The sequence below is a fragment of the Trachymyrmex septentrionalis genome, unplaced genomic scaffold (genome assembly GCF_001594115.1).
Source record: "Trachymyrmex septentrionalis isolate Tsep2-gDNA-1 unplaced genomic scaffold, Tsep1.0 scaffold13, whole genome shotgun sequence".
Taxonomy (NCBI): domain Eukaryota; kingdom Metazoa; phylum Arthropoda; class Insecta; order Hymenoptera; family Formicidae; genus Trachymyrmex; species Trachymyrmex septentrionalis.
Genome location: NW_017304438.1, coordinates 6,800,028 through 6,815,303, shown reverse-complemented (window position 1 = coordinate 6,815,303; position 15,276 = coordinate 6,800,028). Strand labels below are relative to the sequence as shown.

The 15,276-nt window shown below is 41.2% G+C and overlaps 1 protein-coding gene across 1 annotated transcript in view; it reads right to left on the bottom strand.

Moving 5' to 3' along the window:
• Positions 1–4,726: 4,726 nt before the first annotated feature.
• Positions 4,727–15,276, bottom strand: part of LOC108756894 (hemicentin-1) — a 31,796-nt gene continuing 21,246 nt past the window's right edge. The window contains exons 2-7 of the mRNA XM_018501046.1: positions 8,694–10,149; positions 6,777–8,005; positions 5,962–6,130; positions 5,640–5,818; positions 5,168–5,443; positions 4,727–4,888 (exon numbers count right to left, since the gene is read on the bottom strand). Coding sequence (XP_018356548.1) covers positions 4,734–4,888; positions 5,168–5,443; positions 5,640–5,818; positions 5,962–6,130; positions 6,777–8,005; positions 8,694–10,149 — 3,464 coding nt within the window. The 3' untranslated portion in view covers positions 4,727–4,733. The remainder of the gene's footprint in view (positions 4,889–5,167; positions 5,444–5,639; positions 5,819–5,961; positions 6,131–6,776; positions 8,006–8,693; positions 10,150–15,276) is intronic.

Here is a 15,276-nt window from a genome sequence, read left to right as displayed (position 1 = left end):
AAAGCGATACATATATATATATATATATATACATACACACATAAATATACCTTTTTTCTCGTTTTGACAGGATTTTGACAAAATCACACATAAAAGTTAAAATTAAAAATTTTGTTTAATTCAAAAGATTAGGTTACCATTACTTCTTTGATATTTAACAGTGTATAAAGGCAGTGTAAGTTAGAGTGAGATAGTATATATACAAGAAGAAAGTATACATATGTACCTTTCTCTAAGACTGGGTAATAACACCCGTTACCATTTCGTTATTTTTTTCGGTAACGATCATTACTTTTTTCTGTCTGTAATAGTAACGGTAATGTTATATTTATCGTTATATTTAACGGTAACAAATTCAACCGTATTACTTTTATCGTTAGTTTCATCTGTTATTATCTTTATAATTATGCATTAAATCACATTAGTGTTAATTGGCCAGAAATATTTCATAATAGAGATTTAAATATCGAAAAATGTTTGTACTTCATTTCTTAGATTGCATTTCGGTAGTCACACTGTTAATACTAAAAATCTATAATATATACGTAATGTGAACCATAAATTTTCAGTATTGACAGTGAATATTGGAATGCACTCTTAATAACAACATTAATGTTTAAAAATAATGTTTAATAAAAATTTTAATAAAAATCTACGTTTGTAAACTACAATCTAATTTCCTAAAGATAAGCATAAATAAAAAATAAAAATATTAATATACAAAATTATTAAAGATTTACTAAATATAAATTTAGTATAAAGAAAAGCTTGTTTTATAGAGACTATTTTTTTATAATTAATATTGATTATTAAATAATATAATTTTTAAATCTAATATCTTACTTTAACATTACAAAAAAGTATCGCTTGATTACTTTCTAAATAACGATAATGATAACGTGTTATTCTTATGAAAAAATGTTTCCAACCCTGCCTTTCTGTCTTTAACAATATTTTTTGATAAAATCGTTCGTGATTAAACTCTGTTACAGTGTCTTTAATTTTGTCCAAGGGTGAAAACGCGTGACCGAGATGGTCGTTTTACAATCTATCACGCTACAGAGTATTTCGTAAAAATGTACGACAGGAACATATACTGACACGTAATACGATGTCACAATCGATCATCCTAATACGGTTGTCAGTAAAATGCGTTGTGTTCCGTTCTGTTATATTTTCACGTGTGTTGCGCGAGCAAAGGGAAACGAAACTTTACCGACGCGTTCGATCGACGCTACAAAAATAAAAAAAGATATATATATGTAATATATAAATGAAAAAATAGGGAAAGGAAGGGGATAAAAATTCAACAAAAGGCGCCGCGCACATACATCTACACGTCGCGTACAACCATAAAACGAAGTGACGCGTAGAACTTGCACGAACGTAAAAAAAAAGTGTGTATACATTTAGTATCTATCGTTAGTCCAAAGTGTCGCGGGCTGAAACAGCGAAATTCGTTGTCGTCGAGATTTCGTTTCGACTCCTCGTCTGAGTTCGTCGCGTCCAACTCATGACTGGCGGCGCGAATACAATTATCATAGAGCATTATAAGCTCTTACGTTTGTGTTAAGTACTTCAGGAAACTCGATCGAGTATTTACAATTGCGTGATAAACATTCGATGCGCCGTCACCTTCACTAATTATAAGAAAAAAAATTTTGGTACTTATGAGGTTAACTATAATTAGGTAGTAAAATATTAAGATTAAAACCTTTTTTATAATTATTATTACTGTTGTTTATAATTATTATTACAATGTCAGTAATAATTATATTTAGAATTCTATATACGAAAAAAATATAATGGTGCCGATTATAATTTATAATATAATCAAACAATAAAATAAGGGGCTTCCATCAGGTCACTACAATAAATGAGCTTTAAAAGATGTAAACATTAAATCTTTATTATTCTTTTTCTATCATTTCGACTGTACTAAGTCCTCATCAGCCGTGTTTAAAAACCCTTAACAATAATTTATAGTAGAAGCCCCTTATTTTATTGTTTGAAATTTATACGAGCGGTTTATCTAATATATTTTTATTGTAATTATAAATTATAATCGTTTTTTGGGACACAACTATATATTCTTTTTAGTATATAGAATTATAAATTAGTTATATTTACTATTATAATTATTATTGTATTATAAATATAATAAGAATAATATTATACAGCAATAATAATTACAAAATTCGCTCCTAATTGTAATTATTTTACTATGTAATTATGATCACAAATACCAAAACTTTTCTCTCGGCAGACAATGTGACAATCCAAGACATCCCTTAAATGTTTGGCTCAGACCTTTCAAGTTGTCCGGATTGTTCCGTCACAAGGTAGATAATGTCGATATAATTGTCTCGCCGATTTCAGCCCGATGGCCCTGCACGACGCGGCCGATCTCGAAAAAAGAAACTGTTCTTTTACTTATAAACGCTACACCTAGTACTTACAAAACCGGCAGCGTTAATCGCTCCGCGAATAATACATTTATATATAATAAAACCAATCGGCGCGGCTACGGTAAACCGCAATCTCTTGTCGTTCGAAAAGACAGCGCATTATCCTTTCACACTTGTGTATATAAAAGTATAAAATACATCGAACGCCGCATCGAGTCTTCACTGATAGGCGGTAGTCAGACAGCTTCTGCGCGTCATTGAAGATTGAACTCGCGAGATTCTCCGTCCGACCTGCCCTCATTCTTGAAATATATCTTCCCGTTTATACTTGCGACGTCTTTTCTCGCGTGAACGGCCGGAAATTGATGTGTCCCGATACTTTAACATCGTATTTGGAGAACGCTCGTGGACGCAGTCTCACGAGAACTTCCACGCGTCTTCTATAAAAATATAGAAAGAAATATCCGCAATCAACACAGAAAGCAAATATAAATGCAATAAAATAACGAGCGTCGTGAAAATCGTATATTTAACAAAATAACATTCTGTGATTATATTCTCGTGAGCCGCGTCGAGATTGACTAATTAAACGCACAACAATTAACGCATTGAATTCGGGATGGCAGTTAATTGTCTGAATCAACAACATTGTAAAATATTGATAAAATAGCCGAATTCAAAGCGTTAGCGAGAAAATAATCAATCTCGAACAGTTAAATAGACGAATGAATTTTAAATGATAAAATTCGACTTTTCGAAAACTGTTTGAAACAGCGATTAATGTTCAACAAAAATACACAATTCAAACAATAAATTTCTTAGACAGTCTTAATTGCTTAGAATCAGATGTTCGCAAAGTCGGTAAATAAAATGGAACGAGGAAAGATGGCGAATCACGCAGAGGATACACTGTCCTCCTTGTTGATAGTTGGTAAATTCCTTCGTAAAGAGACCATATCCCTGGTGTCTTCCGATACTCTTGACTCATTCACCAGCACTCGCACATATAATGATATCACTGCCTGTAATCATTGCACTCGAGTACGGTCACTTTCACAATTGTTCCGACAGAATGATCACTCTGAGCGTCTGGACATTGTCATTGTCGAGAAGTTTGTTGGACCCTTTGAACGATACCTCGTCCTTTTCGAGACTCTCGACGGTCGTATGCTCGCATCCTTCTGCCTCGGCTCTCTCCTCTCCTGGTGGATCGTCCTTTTGTACCGCGCTTCCTCTCGCGAGCAACGATTCGTGAGATATTTTGATCGTGTCGATCGCCGGAACGCCCGAGTCGATTAACGCTGGATCAACGCTGCTCTTTGTGCACCCTATCTGCGATCGTTCGCGTGTAATTGGACTCTGCGACGGATCGGCAGGTTTTTTGGAAGCGGAACCAGCGGCAATATACGTCGCGGCAAAATCCGGAGATCTTTGATTCCGTAGATCACAAGCTGAATCCGCGTCACGAGTCGTCAACGGAGACCTATTCGAAGGATCGTTTCGGAAACGACGTAGGGAAGGACCGGGTGAAAACGCCAAATGCGGTAGCCTCTCCGTGGCTTTGGAAACATCGAGTTGAGTTCGCGGGCCTCCGCTTAGCACCTTGAAATCCGCAGAACGGGCTCTCGCGTCGACCTCGTCCGGACAGGCCTGTCCTTCCAAGGATGATGGCCGTTCCAGCAGACAACCATCCTCGAACACGCAAGGATTCACATCGGCATCCACTTTTAACGTTTCTCCTCGCGACACTCCCACGACCTCGTCGAGCAGCTTCGTCGTCATGTCATCGTTATTTTCCTCCGGCTGATCAGCAGCTTCGGGAACAGCCTCCAAAAGTCCCGAGCGATCGACCCGTAACGATAGGCCGCGCGCAGTCACGTCCTCCGCACCAGTGAGTACGCAAGGACGCGGATACGTGACGGGTTCCGTCTCCGCGATCTCCAGCAAACCGGACTTGTCAATTCGTCGGACTGTCACCGGAGCCGGCGCGCCTCCGTCTAGACCGCTATACACGTGACGGTTCCTCGCGTAATAATCCTCTGCGGGCAACAACGACGGGTTATGTCCTAAACCTACGTCGTATGCAGCGCGATGCGGAAAGTGGTGCGGCGGATGCGTCGGAAGACCCAATTGCGAAGTCGCCGTCGTGGCCGTCGCGATCGGCGGCACGGAAGGATTCTCAAGGACGATCTCCATACGGTGACGATGGCGATGGCGGTGATAGAGATGATGCGGACGATGCTGCGCTACCGTATGACAAACGGGGGCCTGCTGCTATAGCCAGGTGGTACGCGTGTTTCCGGCTCGTGAGCCGGTAGGCAGGTCTCAAACGATTATCTCCCGGATGATCCTACGCCTGTTCGGCGTTGAGTAGCCGGACTCGAGGCTCTCGTCATACGAGAGGCTGGGCTGTTGCGGCGGCTTCGTGTCCTCGTCGTAATTCTCCTGGTACGGCAAACCCGACACGTCGTAAGGCGAATCTGTACGAAGATATAACAGACGATTAATACGAAGGTGAAATTACGAGATTGCGGAAGAAGAGGGCAACGGGGAAAGAGGAAGGACGAAACGAGGTCTCTCCGAAGGTGGAGGAGGCACCGCGAAACAATGTACTGTAGCCGCAGAAGATCGATGTAACGTACGATATAATCTATAACGCTGCAACCTAGCACGCACACCGACAATATAGGGACTGTCATTAGAAGCTAGGCTAGCTGGACGAGGGAGTCACGTGAAACGATCGTAAGGCTAATACCGACCGACGTGTTTCTGAGACTTGACGACGGTGGCGAAGGGCTCCGTGCAGAACTGCTGCCGGCTCAGATTGTGGCTCTCCCTGTAATCCTCTCGCTGCGGGAGATAATGAGGGTGCGTGGGGTAATCGGACTCCGTGGTACCGTATCCAGCGAGATCGTACGGCTGGTTAACGCCGTTTGCAGCGGCAGATTTCATCTGCCATATGGAGTCCTGCGAATTGACGGAACCGCCGTTGTTGGAATTCGAATAACTGTTGTCCATGTAGCCCATGTTCACACCTAAGGAAAATCGAAGAATACGTGTAATGTTTTTTTTTGCACACTTTGGGTGTTTTCCATTTAGTGACACAAGTCAAAACAAACATCGTTTTATCTTTCCGTAACAAAGGCAGAACAATACATATGGAAAGCACCTTTTAACAGGTTTTCACAAACCTGAAAAAGTTTTTTGCGGGAAAACTATTACAATATTTACCGTTGATATTGTGATTGGGTTGATGGTAACCGTATCCAGACTGTGAATAAGCGGGCGTCTTTGAATCTTCCAAAGCCAAGGCGTGATCCAGGCTGTGTTCCAGCGCTTTGTTCTCGGCATAATACGGTGGCGGTGGTTGGCTTTGCTGGCCGTTACCTGCTACAAGGCTCGGCCGGACGCTACAAAATAAAGGAAAGAATTCAATGGGCCGTGCCTTTTTTTGCACTCGAGCTACGTGATGCGACATACTGTCTAGCTTAAAGTCTAGCTTTAAGTTATTCTCCACTTACAACGAGCATTAGTTTCGATTTCGAATACTTACGCGTTTGTGTCCATTTCGTAATCTTTTGCCTTCGTCGCGTGTTTTCGCCGGCATCGGCAAAACAGTAACAACAAGGCCGCGAACAGTAGAAAAACTGCTCCGCTCACTATCAGGGCGATTAAAGTCGGCGTTCCGAGAGAACCAGCTTGTGCAATGTAGGATGGTCCAACTAAGAGAAAAAGAACGTTTAATGGGCGTAAATTCTCGATAAAAATACAACTTTTAAATCCGTTCCAAATATCTAACAATATTTTTATAGTGTTATACAAAATAAAATAATAACTATTAGAAATTGTTTGTTTAAGTCATTATCGTTTTAAAACACACAGTTTGTTAATTTAAAAAAAAATTTTTGTATTATTAAACTAGAAAAAATATAACTGTTAACTGGCACAAACGTCTATTAAATTGAAAAATGTAACTGCTTTCGAAATTCATTATTTAAAAAGTTTGTATTTATAAACTGTGGGAAGAAATATTTATTGTCTAATGGAAATTTTCAGTAGTAGAAATTATTCAACACGGTTTAAATTATTATTAGCATTAGCACACTTAAAATATATTTTTATTTATTATTAGACAATTTTTTTCAAGGAATTAATGTGATAAGATTTTAATTCTATTAAGTTTATTAATATTTTTATTTTAATTGATCAATATATAACATTGAATGTGTAAGTCAATTATTATATCCTAAAATTCATTAATAATGCAATTTTCTAATAATTAAGAAACTGTATAAGTTTTAAAATAAATTTATGAATATTGATTCTTTCCTCTTTACTTTACGTCTTGTACAATAATAAAATACTTACTTTCGGCTTCTGCATATTCGCCGCATTTTTGCCGGTCGGCTTTGAGGCACAACCGAACTCTCAGTCGGGGTTCCGAGTCGGCTGCTTCGGGATCGTCCAATACTCCCTCTCTTTGTGTAGGCGCACTTCCAAGAACTTCGAGGGGCCAATCGTCGACGATACGCCATGAACTATCCGAGCCTCCGTCAAACTTCTCGATAGATGCTACTAACGCCAAGCATGTGGCACCCACGTTGATAGCGAGCGTACTACTTTCCGGATCAAAGCTAACTCTAAGCGGTGTGGGTATTTTGGCTACCGCCGTGGTGGCGGTTACTTCGTCGGAATAATCGGAATGATTCTTGGTGTTATAGACTTTCACCTTGAAAGTATAAGTCTGATGTTGCTCCAGATTGGTCACGTTGCACGGGTTCGATCGCCGACAATCGAGCTCGAGCCATTGACCGATCGGTCCTCGAGGAGGCGCACAGTCTGGCGCGACTATTTCGTCACCACCGGCCACTCTTCTATATGAAACAAAGTACTTTGTGATGGGCAGGCCACCGTCGAAACCCAGTTGCCACAAAAGGGTGACGTATGTGGGTCCGATCTCCATGGCGGTGATGTTAATTGGTTTTTCTGGCGCTCCTTTAGGCTGCAATCTGATAGTGGATATGACACTACCTTGAGCATTGGCAGCGCGGCAAGTATAGTCACCGTAATCGGACTCGCGGATGTTGGTCATTCTTAGGACGGACGTATAAGCATCGTAGTTATCGCTAGTGGTAGTAATCTCGTAGTGACCGTCGCTGGAGGAGCCTTGAAGAGTCGCGGCATTGGTACCGAAACTCCACTGGAATTCGGGCTTTGGCCATGCTTGAACCTTGCAGGCAACTTCGGCGGTCTCTCGGAGATTATAAGCCACTTTGCCGTGCTGATGGAGAACTATGGGCTCGTGCTCTACCTTGAGCATCATCGTAGACTCGACTTTCTTCACCTCGTTCACGAAGACGCAGGTGTATTTACCGCGATCGCCCGCCACGATTTCATCGGTCTGCGGACGAGCATGACCCAGAAAACTCAGCGTGGAATTTACGGTTATTACGTTACCATGGCCCTCCGACGCCGTCGTAATTACTTTGTAGAGCCTCTCGTCGGCCGTTAATTCTTGATCGTCCTTCAGCCAGCGCACGCTAGGCCGCGGTTTGCCCTGCGCTACGCAGGATACTTGGAACGACGACTCGCCGACTCTGCGATAAGCAAGAAAACGTTAGATTATTAGAACGGAAGATATATCTTGTTGTGTGTACTCGCGAAGCGACTTTACTATACTTCACCGAGTGGCACATAGTTTATGGAAGAAATATGTAGAAGAAAGCGTAAGTAGAAGAAACGTAAAGTCCACAGACTTTCTACAATTGCATCAACGACATTTACGACTTGAAGATTAAAGGACAAAGTGGATAAAGAAAATACGTCACGGCCTTGCAAAAAGCAAATTGTGCTGAGGGAAATAAATTGCTATTTCTCGTTGCATGTAAAATAAAACATCCAGAAACAGAGTCTGAATACGATCTTACAAGTCGAAATATTTAAAAATCAAACAATAATTATTCATATCGCAATTTGCAAATATATTTGTTTCAATAAAAATTAAATTTTTCATTGACGATCGAAAAGTGAGATATTTTAAAGGAAAATTCTATGATAGTTTGTACAATTTTCACGCTGAAGAGGAGACTCAAAATCCACAGTCAAAACGTTTACTTTAATTTTGTAGTTTAGATTTTAGAAGTGAAACCTAATTAGTTGCGAATTGTATCTATATCTTTTCACATTAAGACAATACATAATTTTCACTCATCAACGACAACTACGGAGACTCATATAGATATTTTATTTGCATTAAAAAAATTCTACACGATTCTGTTTACTTACTTCCTCGTGACATGGGGCTGCAGCTTGGTGAGAATCTTTGGCGGCTGGTGAACGGTAAGGTTTACCGACGCGGCTTCACCGATGCCGATCTCGTTGATGGCAAAGCATTTATAGGTGCCCTCGCTACCAAGGTGCACCGAGTCGATTTCATATTTCGGGCCGGATGGTGCTGGCACCTGAATCGAGCCACCCTCGCCCACCTTCCACCATTTGTACTGTGGCTCGGGATAACCAGCCGGACTGGCCATGCACGTGAGTATCACCCGCGAACCCTCAACGGCGACCGGCGAATCCGGAGTCACTCTAGCCGGGCCGGGTTTGTGCCGCACTCGGATCGTCACGGTGGAAAAGGCTGAATGGTTCCTGCGTTCGCCGCCGGTAGGATAAATCGTGTTCACCGCGCGGCAGGTGTAGTTACCAGCGTGTTCCGAAGTGACACGGGTCAATCGGAGGATTGAACCTGGTTGCCTAAATTCTGGTCGGCCGTCCCGCAGCCATTCGATCACGGACGGCATCGGGTTGGCGGACACGTTACAGTGGACGGTTATACTGTCCTCTACGTCAGCTACTCTGACAGCGTCGCCTTCGATGGACACTGTGGGTGGATAGAGCACATCCAGGGTCAAAGGTTTCTCGACCAACCTACCGAGTCCATTGTCCGCCTGGCAGTTGTACGTGCCATAGTCCTGTAGCGTCACCTTAGGTATTATATGCTCGAAATTGGTGGAGACGTAAGAACCGCCCCGCCACCAGTGTATCATGGTAACCTTCGGCTTCGATTCTACATGGCATCTGAGGATCGCGGTGCCGTTCACCTCGACCTTGAGCGGGTTTTCTCCAACAGACACGCGTGGGAAGTAGTTGACGTCGAGCGTCACCGAGGCGTTCAGGGTCTCACCCTCGCGCATCGCTCGGTTTCTCACGACGCACCGGAAAACTGCCCGGTCGTCCTCCCGCGTGGGATGGATTATCAGAGTCTTGCCGGTGTGCAGCAGGGTGGTGTTGCTGCCGCGGTACCATCTCACTTCTGGCTCGGGACTGCCACCGATGGTGTTGCACACCAGCTCCAGTACGTTGCCTTCCGTGGCCAACGCGGAGGTCGGCGATATCATCGGCTGACCCGGCGCTCTCAGCACCGTCAAGGTAATGTACTTCCTGTGGAGGTCGACGCCGGTGCTACTGACCTTCACTCTGCACTCATACTTGCCGTTGTCACGCTCGTAGGACACATTCCTGATCTGCAGGTCGTAACGGCCCTCCTGCAAGTTCATGTAAACCTTGTAGTTTGGCGACAGCGAGCGGTTCTCGATCGCCGCGTTGTCGAGATTGTTATTCGTGTGGGTCAGCCAAAAGCACGTGACGTTTTCCCGCGGTGGTGGGAATCGGCACTGCAACTGCACCGTCGAGCCCTCGTGTGTGTCCATCTGTGTCTCGTCGGTGTACGCTCCGATAGGTGCTGAAATAAAAGGAGTTTATTAAAGCAACAACAAACACATCGAAACCGACTAGTATTTCAATAACAACGAGAGAAAAAATCAATGTATTTTCTTTCTCTAACACGCACGTTTTATATAATATATTTTACGCATTAGAACTGTAGGCGGTGACAGAGCATTAACGGACGATCGATCCGCGTCGGTGGTAACCCGATAACCCGGTGACCCGATGAGGAAATCGACCGCAAGAGAGTCGCTCGATGTATAAGAATCGATCGGCCTCTCCATCGTCGTGCTTTACAGCCTCGCACGTACACACATTTTCCATTAAGACGGAATAAATTCGTGAGCGCGAACGGCAGCGTTTGAACGCTACTGCGTGGGACCGTGATAATGGCAATACAAATTGCCTGTCAGGAATCAACCTAGTTTTTTTGGGTTCACCGATTCCCCATCGAAGAGTGCACCTTTTACGCAATTAATGCCAAGTTTTGCCAGCGTTGACAATACTGATTGTTAACCCGAGTCCGTGCGTACCAAGCATGATTAAAGCAAGTGAGAGAATAACACGCTGACGTCGTTTAGCGACGCGAAAGACGTCAGATATTCGCACCGTGTCGCATTTACGAAATAATGAACTGGCGTAAACGATTCGTCGCCAGCTACAGTTAGTCGCATTGCAAGCTGCGTGAATTCCTGTCTTTACGACGACGACGACGATGACGGCAGTAGTACCGTTAGAGAATCCGGAACGTTGGCATTCTCCAGAGAAATTGGTTTACCCTCGCTCGTGTTTTCGTTGTAAACTATCTAATTAAAACACGAAGAATGACGATGATAAAGATTAATTTCGGGAGGAGAGAAACGCGGAAAGGTTCGAGGGACAATTTTTTAACTTGAAAATATTTCATATTAACTCGTCTATTACAATAGTACGTGTTTAACTTTAATCCCTGGACGTGTCTATAGAGAGGCACCTGCATTGTAACGTGTGCTTCGACAACGAGCATTGAACGAGCTCGTTCCTGTGTTTCTTTCTCTCTCGCTCCATTTCTCTCTCTCTCTTTCTCTCTAAAATTTCACGCACTAAAATACATTTCATAAAAAATCTATTACATATGAAGCTTTTACATACGAATAACCAATATACGTTGCATTTGCAATGTTGTAATAAAGGATGAAAAATATCATAATACAAAAGCGATGACCATAGAAAAAAAAATTTTTTTAATATTTACAAACGTGTATTTAACAGTGCAAATAGTTATTAAACGTTTCCTATTTTGAAATAACGTTTGTTTCGTGTGCGTAAGTATTTGCAAGTTGAAGTTTGATTGTTATATCTTTACAGAAGAAATTAAAAAAAAAAATATCAGCATTCCAACGCTGTTTGTGTGTTTTCCAAGCGGTGGAAACAACACGTCATTCCCATCCACTTCTCCATCGCATCGTTACGTTTATTCAGTGAATGTAAATGGCAAAAATTACCGAATATGAATTTTCGGTAATATTTTATATAAATTAAAAAGAAAGCGTATGTAAAATTCCGTTTTTAATTAAAAAATTTAATCATAATCGAGGGTGAGAACAATGACGTAAAATAAAAGGGATATTGTTTCAAAAATGTCATTGATGATTCCATTCGTAATTATTTAAATGACCCGAAAGGTCGTTTCAAACGTTTCAAACGTTTCATAAATATTTAATGGTACAATTAACCAATTTAAATAAAAGTATTTATAGCATTTTTTTCTTATGCGTTATCAATTTGTTCGTGGAAACAGTCTCTGAATCAGTCGATAAAAAAATTAATCGAGAGAGAATGCGTATTATTTAAAATATTCCTGATACATATATCAATAATTTTTTCGTACGTTATACAGACGGTTTTATCATTATAAAAATCGATTTTCACACATGACACAGCATCATAACGTTTCCCTATCGTAACGTAACATCGAATGTCGACACAAATCATTGCGAAAATCGAATACCACAACGCGGTGACGTTGAAAACTAATAGTACCGCACTGTCGCGACCACCGAATGTCGCGATATTTATAGTAAACTTCTGATGTCGATCACCGTTAACCAGAAAATTAACTAAACACCTTTTCTAAATCCTGTTTTTATAATCGACATTCAAACCTGATACACAGAAAAAAAATGTAAGGCAGCAAGATATACAGGAAAAGAACGGTTTTGCTGAAGTATCTAAAATGTAGTTACATATACATCTCTCGTACATATTTAAAAACGAGTGTTTGTGAGCGTCCTATATAATTATTTTGATGATGCAAACAAAATTATTTACAAATTTGTATCTAGCTAAATTTGCAGCTAAGTATCTTAGTTCTTTCCGTGTAAACAATAATCGATCAATCATAGAGAATCTAAAGCAATAACGTAAATAATATCAAATTTAAAATTTTATTGATTTGCTTATCTGCAGAAAACACGATAGTGTCTCGGAGCTAAGACAAGTTAACTGTATCTCTTAACTTTATATCTTACTGTTTAAGTTTCTCTTTTACGTATACTACAGCTTTTATACGACGAAAAAAAGAACATATGGCGAAGTTTCAGTGGAAGTGACGAATGTTGTTCATTCGACTGCTCGAGAATAGAGGAAATCCACGATATTCAACAATGAAGCTTATGACGTATGTTGCGGCGTATATCTTGTTTCGTATATTCACGGTTTCAAAGGTAACCCTATGAGCCAGTTGGGTTCGTCTGTACATCTGCCTGACGGACTTGCCCTGCTCCATCATCCACGATCTTCATCATTCAAGCTAGAATTTTCAGATTCGCCCATGAATAAAAATACAGAAAATACTCAACATATTGATGCTAATAAAGGGACGAAATGAGAACATTGAAATACGCGTTTTCAGAATTACAAAGTAACGATAAGTGTAAGAACGAGAAGTGAAAAAATGTCTCCAAGTATAGTCTCACAAAGTAAAGAGACAAGATATATCTAATAAACTCAATCTTACTTCATCACTTTATCGTTGAGCGAAAGAGAGCGAGTAACGAAGATTTAAATTCGCTTCCGCGAATCTTTGGAAAAATTTTTATATCCAATTTCTCGACGAATTCACCGTTCAGTGATCAATAAATCTCTCAACCTTTTACGACTTCTCAGGTGCGAAGTGGAACCTACTTCGTGCGGCAATATTCGTGGAACACACGTCCACATTACTAGTATATCGTATACTGCCTCGGCCACGAGGCACCCATCGAATGGTGGAAGCAGCCAGCACGTTTCTCGCTGGCGAACGTATCTCTCTCGTCATTGGGTCGCGTAACGGTAAAACCGCCGGTCGACTCGACTCGTCAACGCCATTGAAGATCGTCCTCTTCCGCCATTTTGTGTTTGGGAATGTCGGAGCATCCTCTGGCCGCCTCTCTCTCCCGCTCGTATTTCGCGCAGCGACGTTTATCTTTCCTCTTTTCGATTTATTTGTCTACGAGCCATTTGATCCCGCGTTCATTCGTTCATTTACCTGTCTACCTATCCGTTCGTTTGCCAGCGAATTCGTTCATATATCCTTCGTCGCGAAGTGCATTGTCCTATTATTTTACCTCGATCTTCGCACCTTGTTCCCACAAAACTTTTCCTCCTCCTCCTCACTCCTCTTGGCTGATGTTCGTTCCGAAATCCTGACTCGTGGCTGATGCTCGCTCTGGAATCCTGACTCATGGCTTCCTCGAAAACGCGCCATTACATTGTTGCATTTTAACACGTAAATAAATTCTAACAGTTGGCGATTTTTAATCGCGCTCGAAGAGAGATCTTCACAAATTTATCCCATATAAATAAATCGCGCCGAAGCGCGATTCGAGCTATAAGAAATTCTTTACGTCTCACGAAAAGGGGAAAAATTCTACCTCATTATTAACTATACGGCAGCCAGTAATGTGATACTAAAAGTGGCAAATCATGTTCAATTTTTTTGCACTTTACATAGAAATAATATTACATCACTGTCATATTAATATCGTAGCGTGAAATAACGGCACTCGATTTTCGAAATAGAACGCCGTAGTTTCGATTATTAGGCAGTAATGGATTATTATTGGAACAGCATTTGATCACTAAGGCAACGTTAAACCCGTTTAACGGTATCGGCAGTTTTTTCCTTGGGTTTTTAAAAGTTGTGAAAGCTGAGGAAGAAAAATGAAGGAAGTTGGATAGGATATGAAAGATCAAGAGAGGAAGTTGTGCAAAATTTAATCATCTTTCGGATTTAACATTGTTCTTGAAAAGATCAATATGATTTAGAATATCGAGGCAAAAACATTCCGTACTGATATAAATGTCTAATGGCTCGTGTTTGCGAAAAAATGAGACTTTTTCGCGTGGCGGCCCAGATGGCATAACTGGTTTTTCGTTTCCTTCCATATCGATGCTTTGCCAAGCTTTCCAGGAAATTATGCCTTTATATATGATTTCTATATATCTCGCTTCTCCTCTCTCTCTCTCTCTCTCTCTCTCTCTCTCTCTTGCAAATGTCGCGTCGATATGTCACAAGTGTTGCTATGATTTGTCGTCGTAAGACGCTTTCAGAACGATTTTACCGTTACGTTGTGTGCTCCGTGAACGAGTGAGTTATGTTGCCTGACAAAATCAACTTTCCTCGCCAGGTTATTCCGCTCTGTTCTACATTTCCTTCAAAGAGACTCTTACTTTTGCTTAAATCCATTTCTAACCAAGTTTCGTCGAAAGTACTCACTCAAGACTCTTTGCGTGCACTACGCGTTGCGTGCACCGATTTCTTCGCGACAAGATATGGCCATTTAAAAATGGCGCATTAATCTTTTTTACCGTACCAGGATCGATCTAAGAAGTAGAGCAAAAAAAAAACTTACAAAGGATATCGGCGCTTTCACCATTCATCATTTCATTCTCGTAGTCGCAGTTATATCGATCCTTTTAATCGTTTATACCCACAGCCAGAACTTGTGTCATCAATATTAAACATCAGCGCGGTTTGAAGCTCGCAATTGAATATCGGTGCATTTGACATTATTGCAAACCAAAATTTTGCAAATTTTTTTATTTCTACAAAAACTACCTGTTTCCGATCGTTTTAAATTCTCCAAATCATTGTTGATGTCTGTGACTACTGCACGGTAAA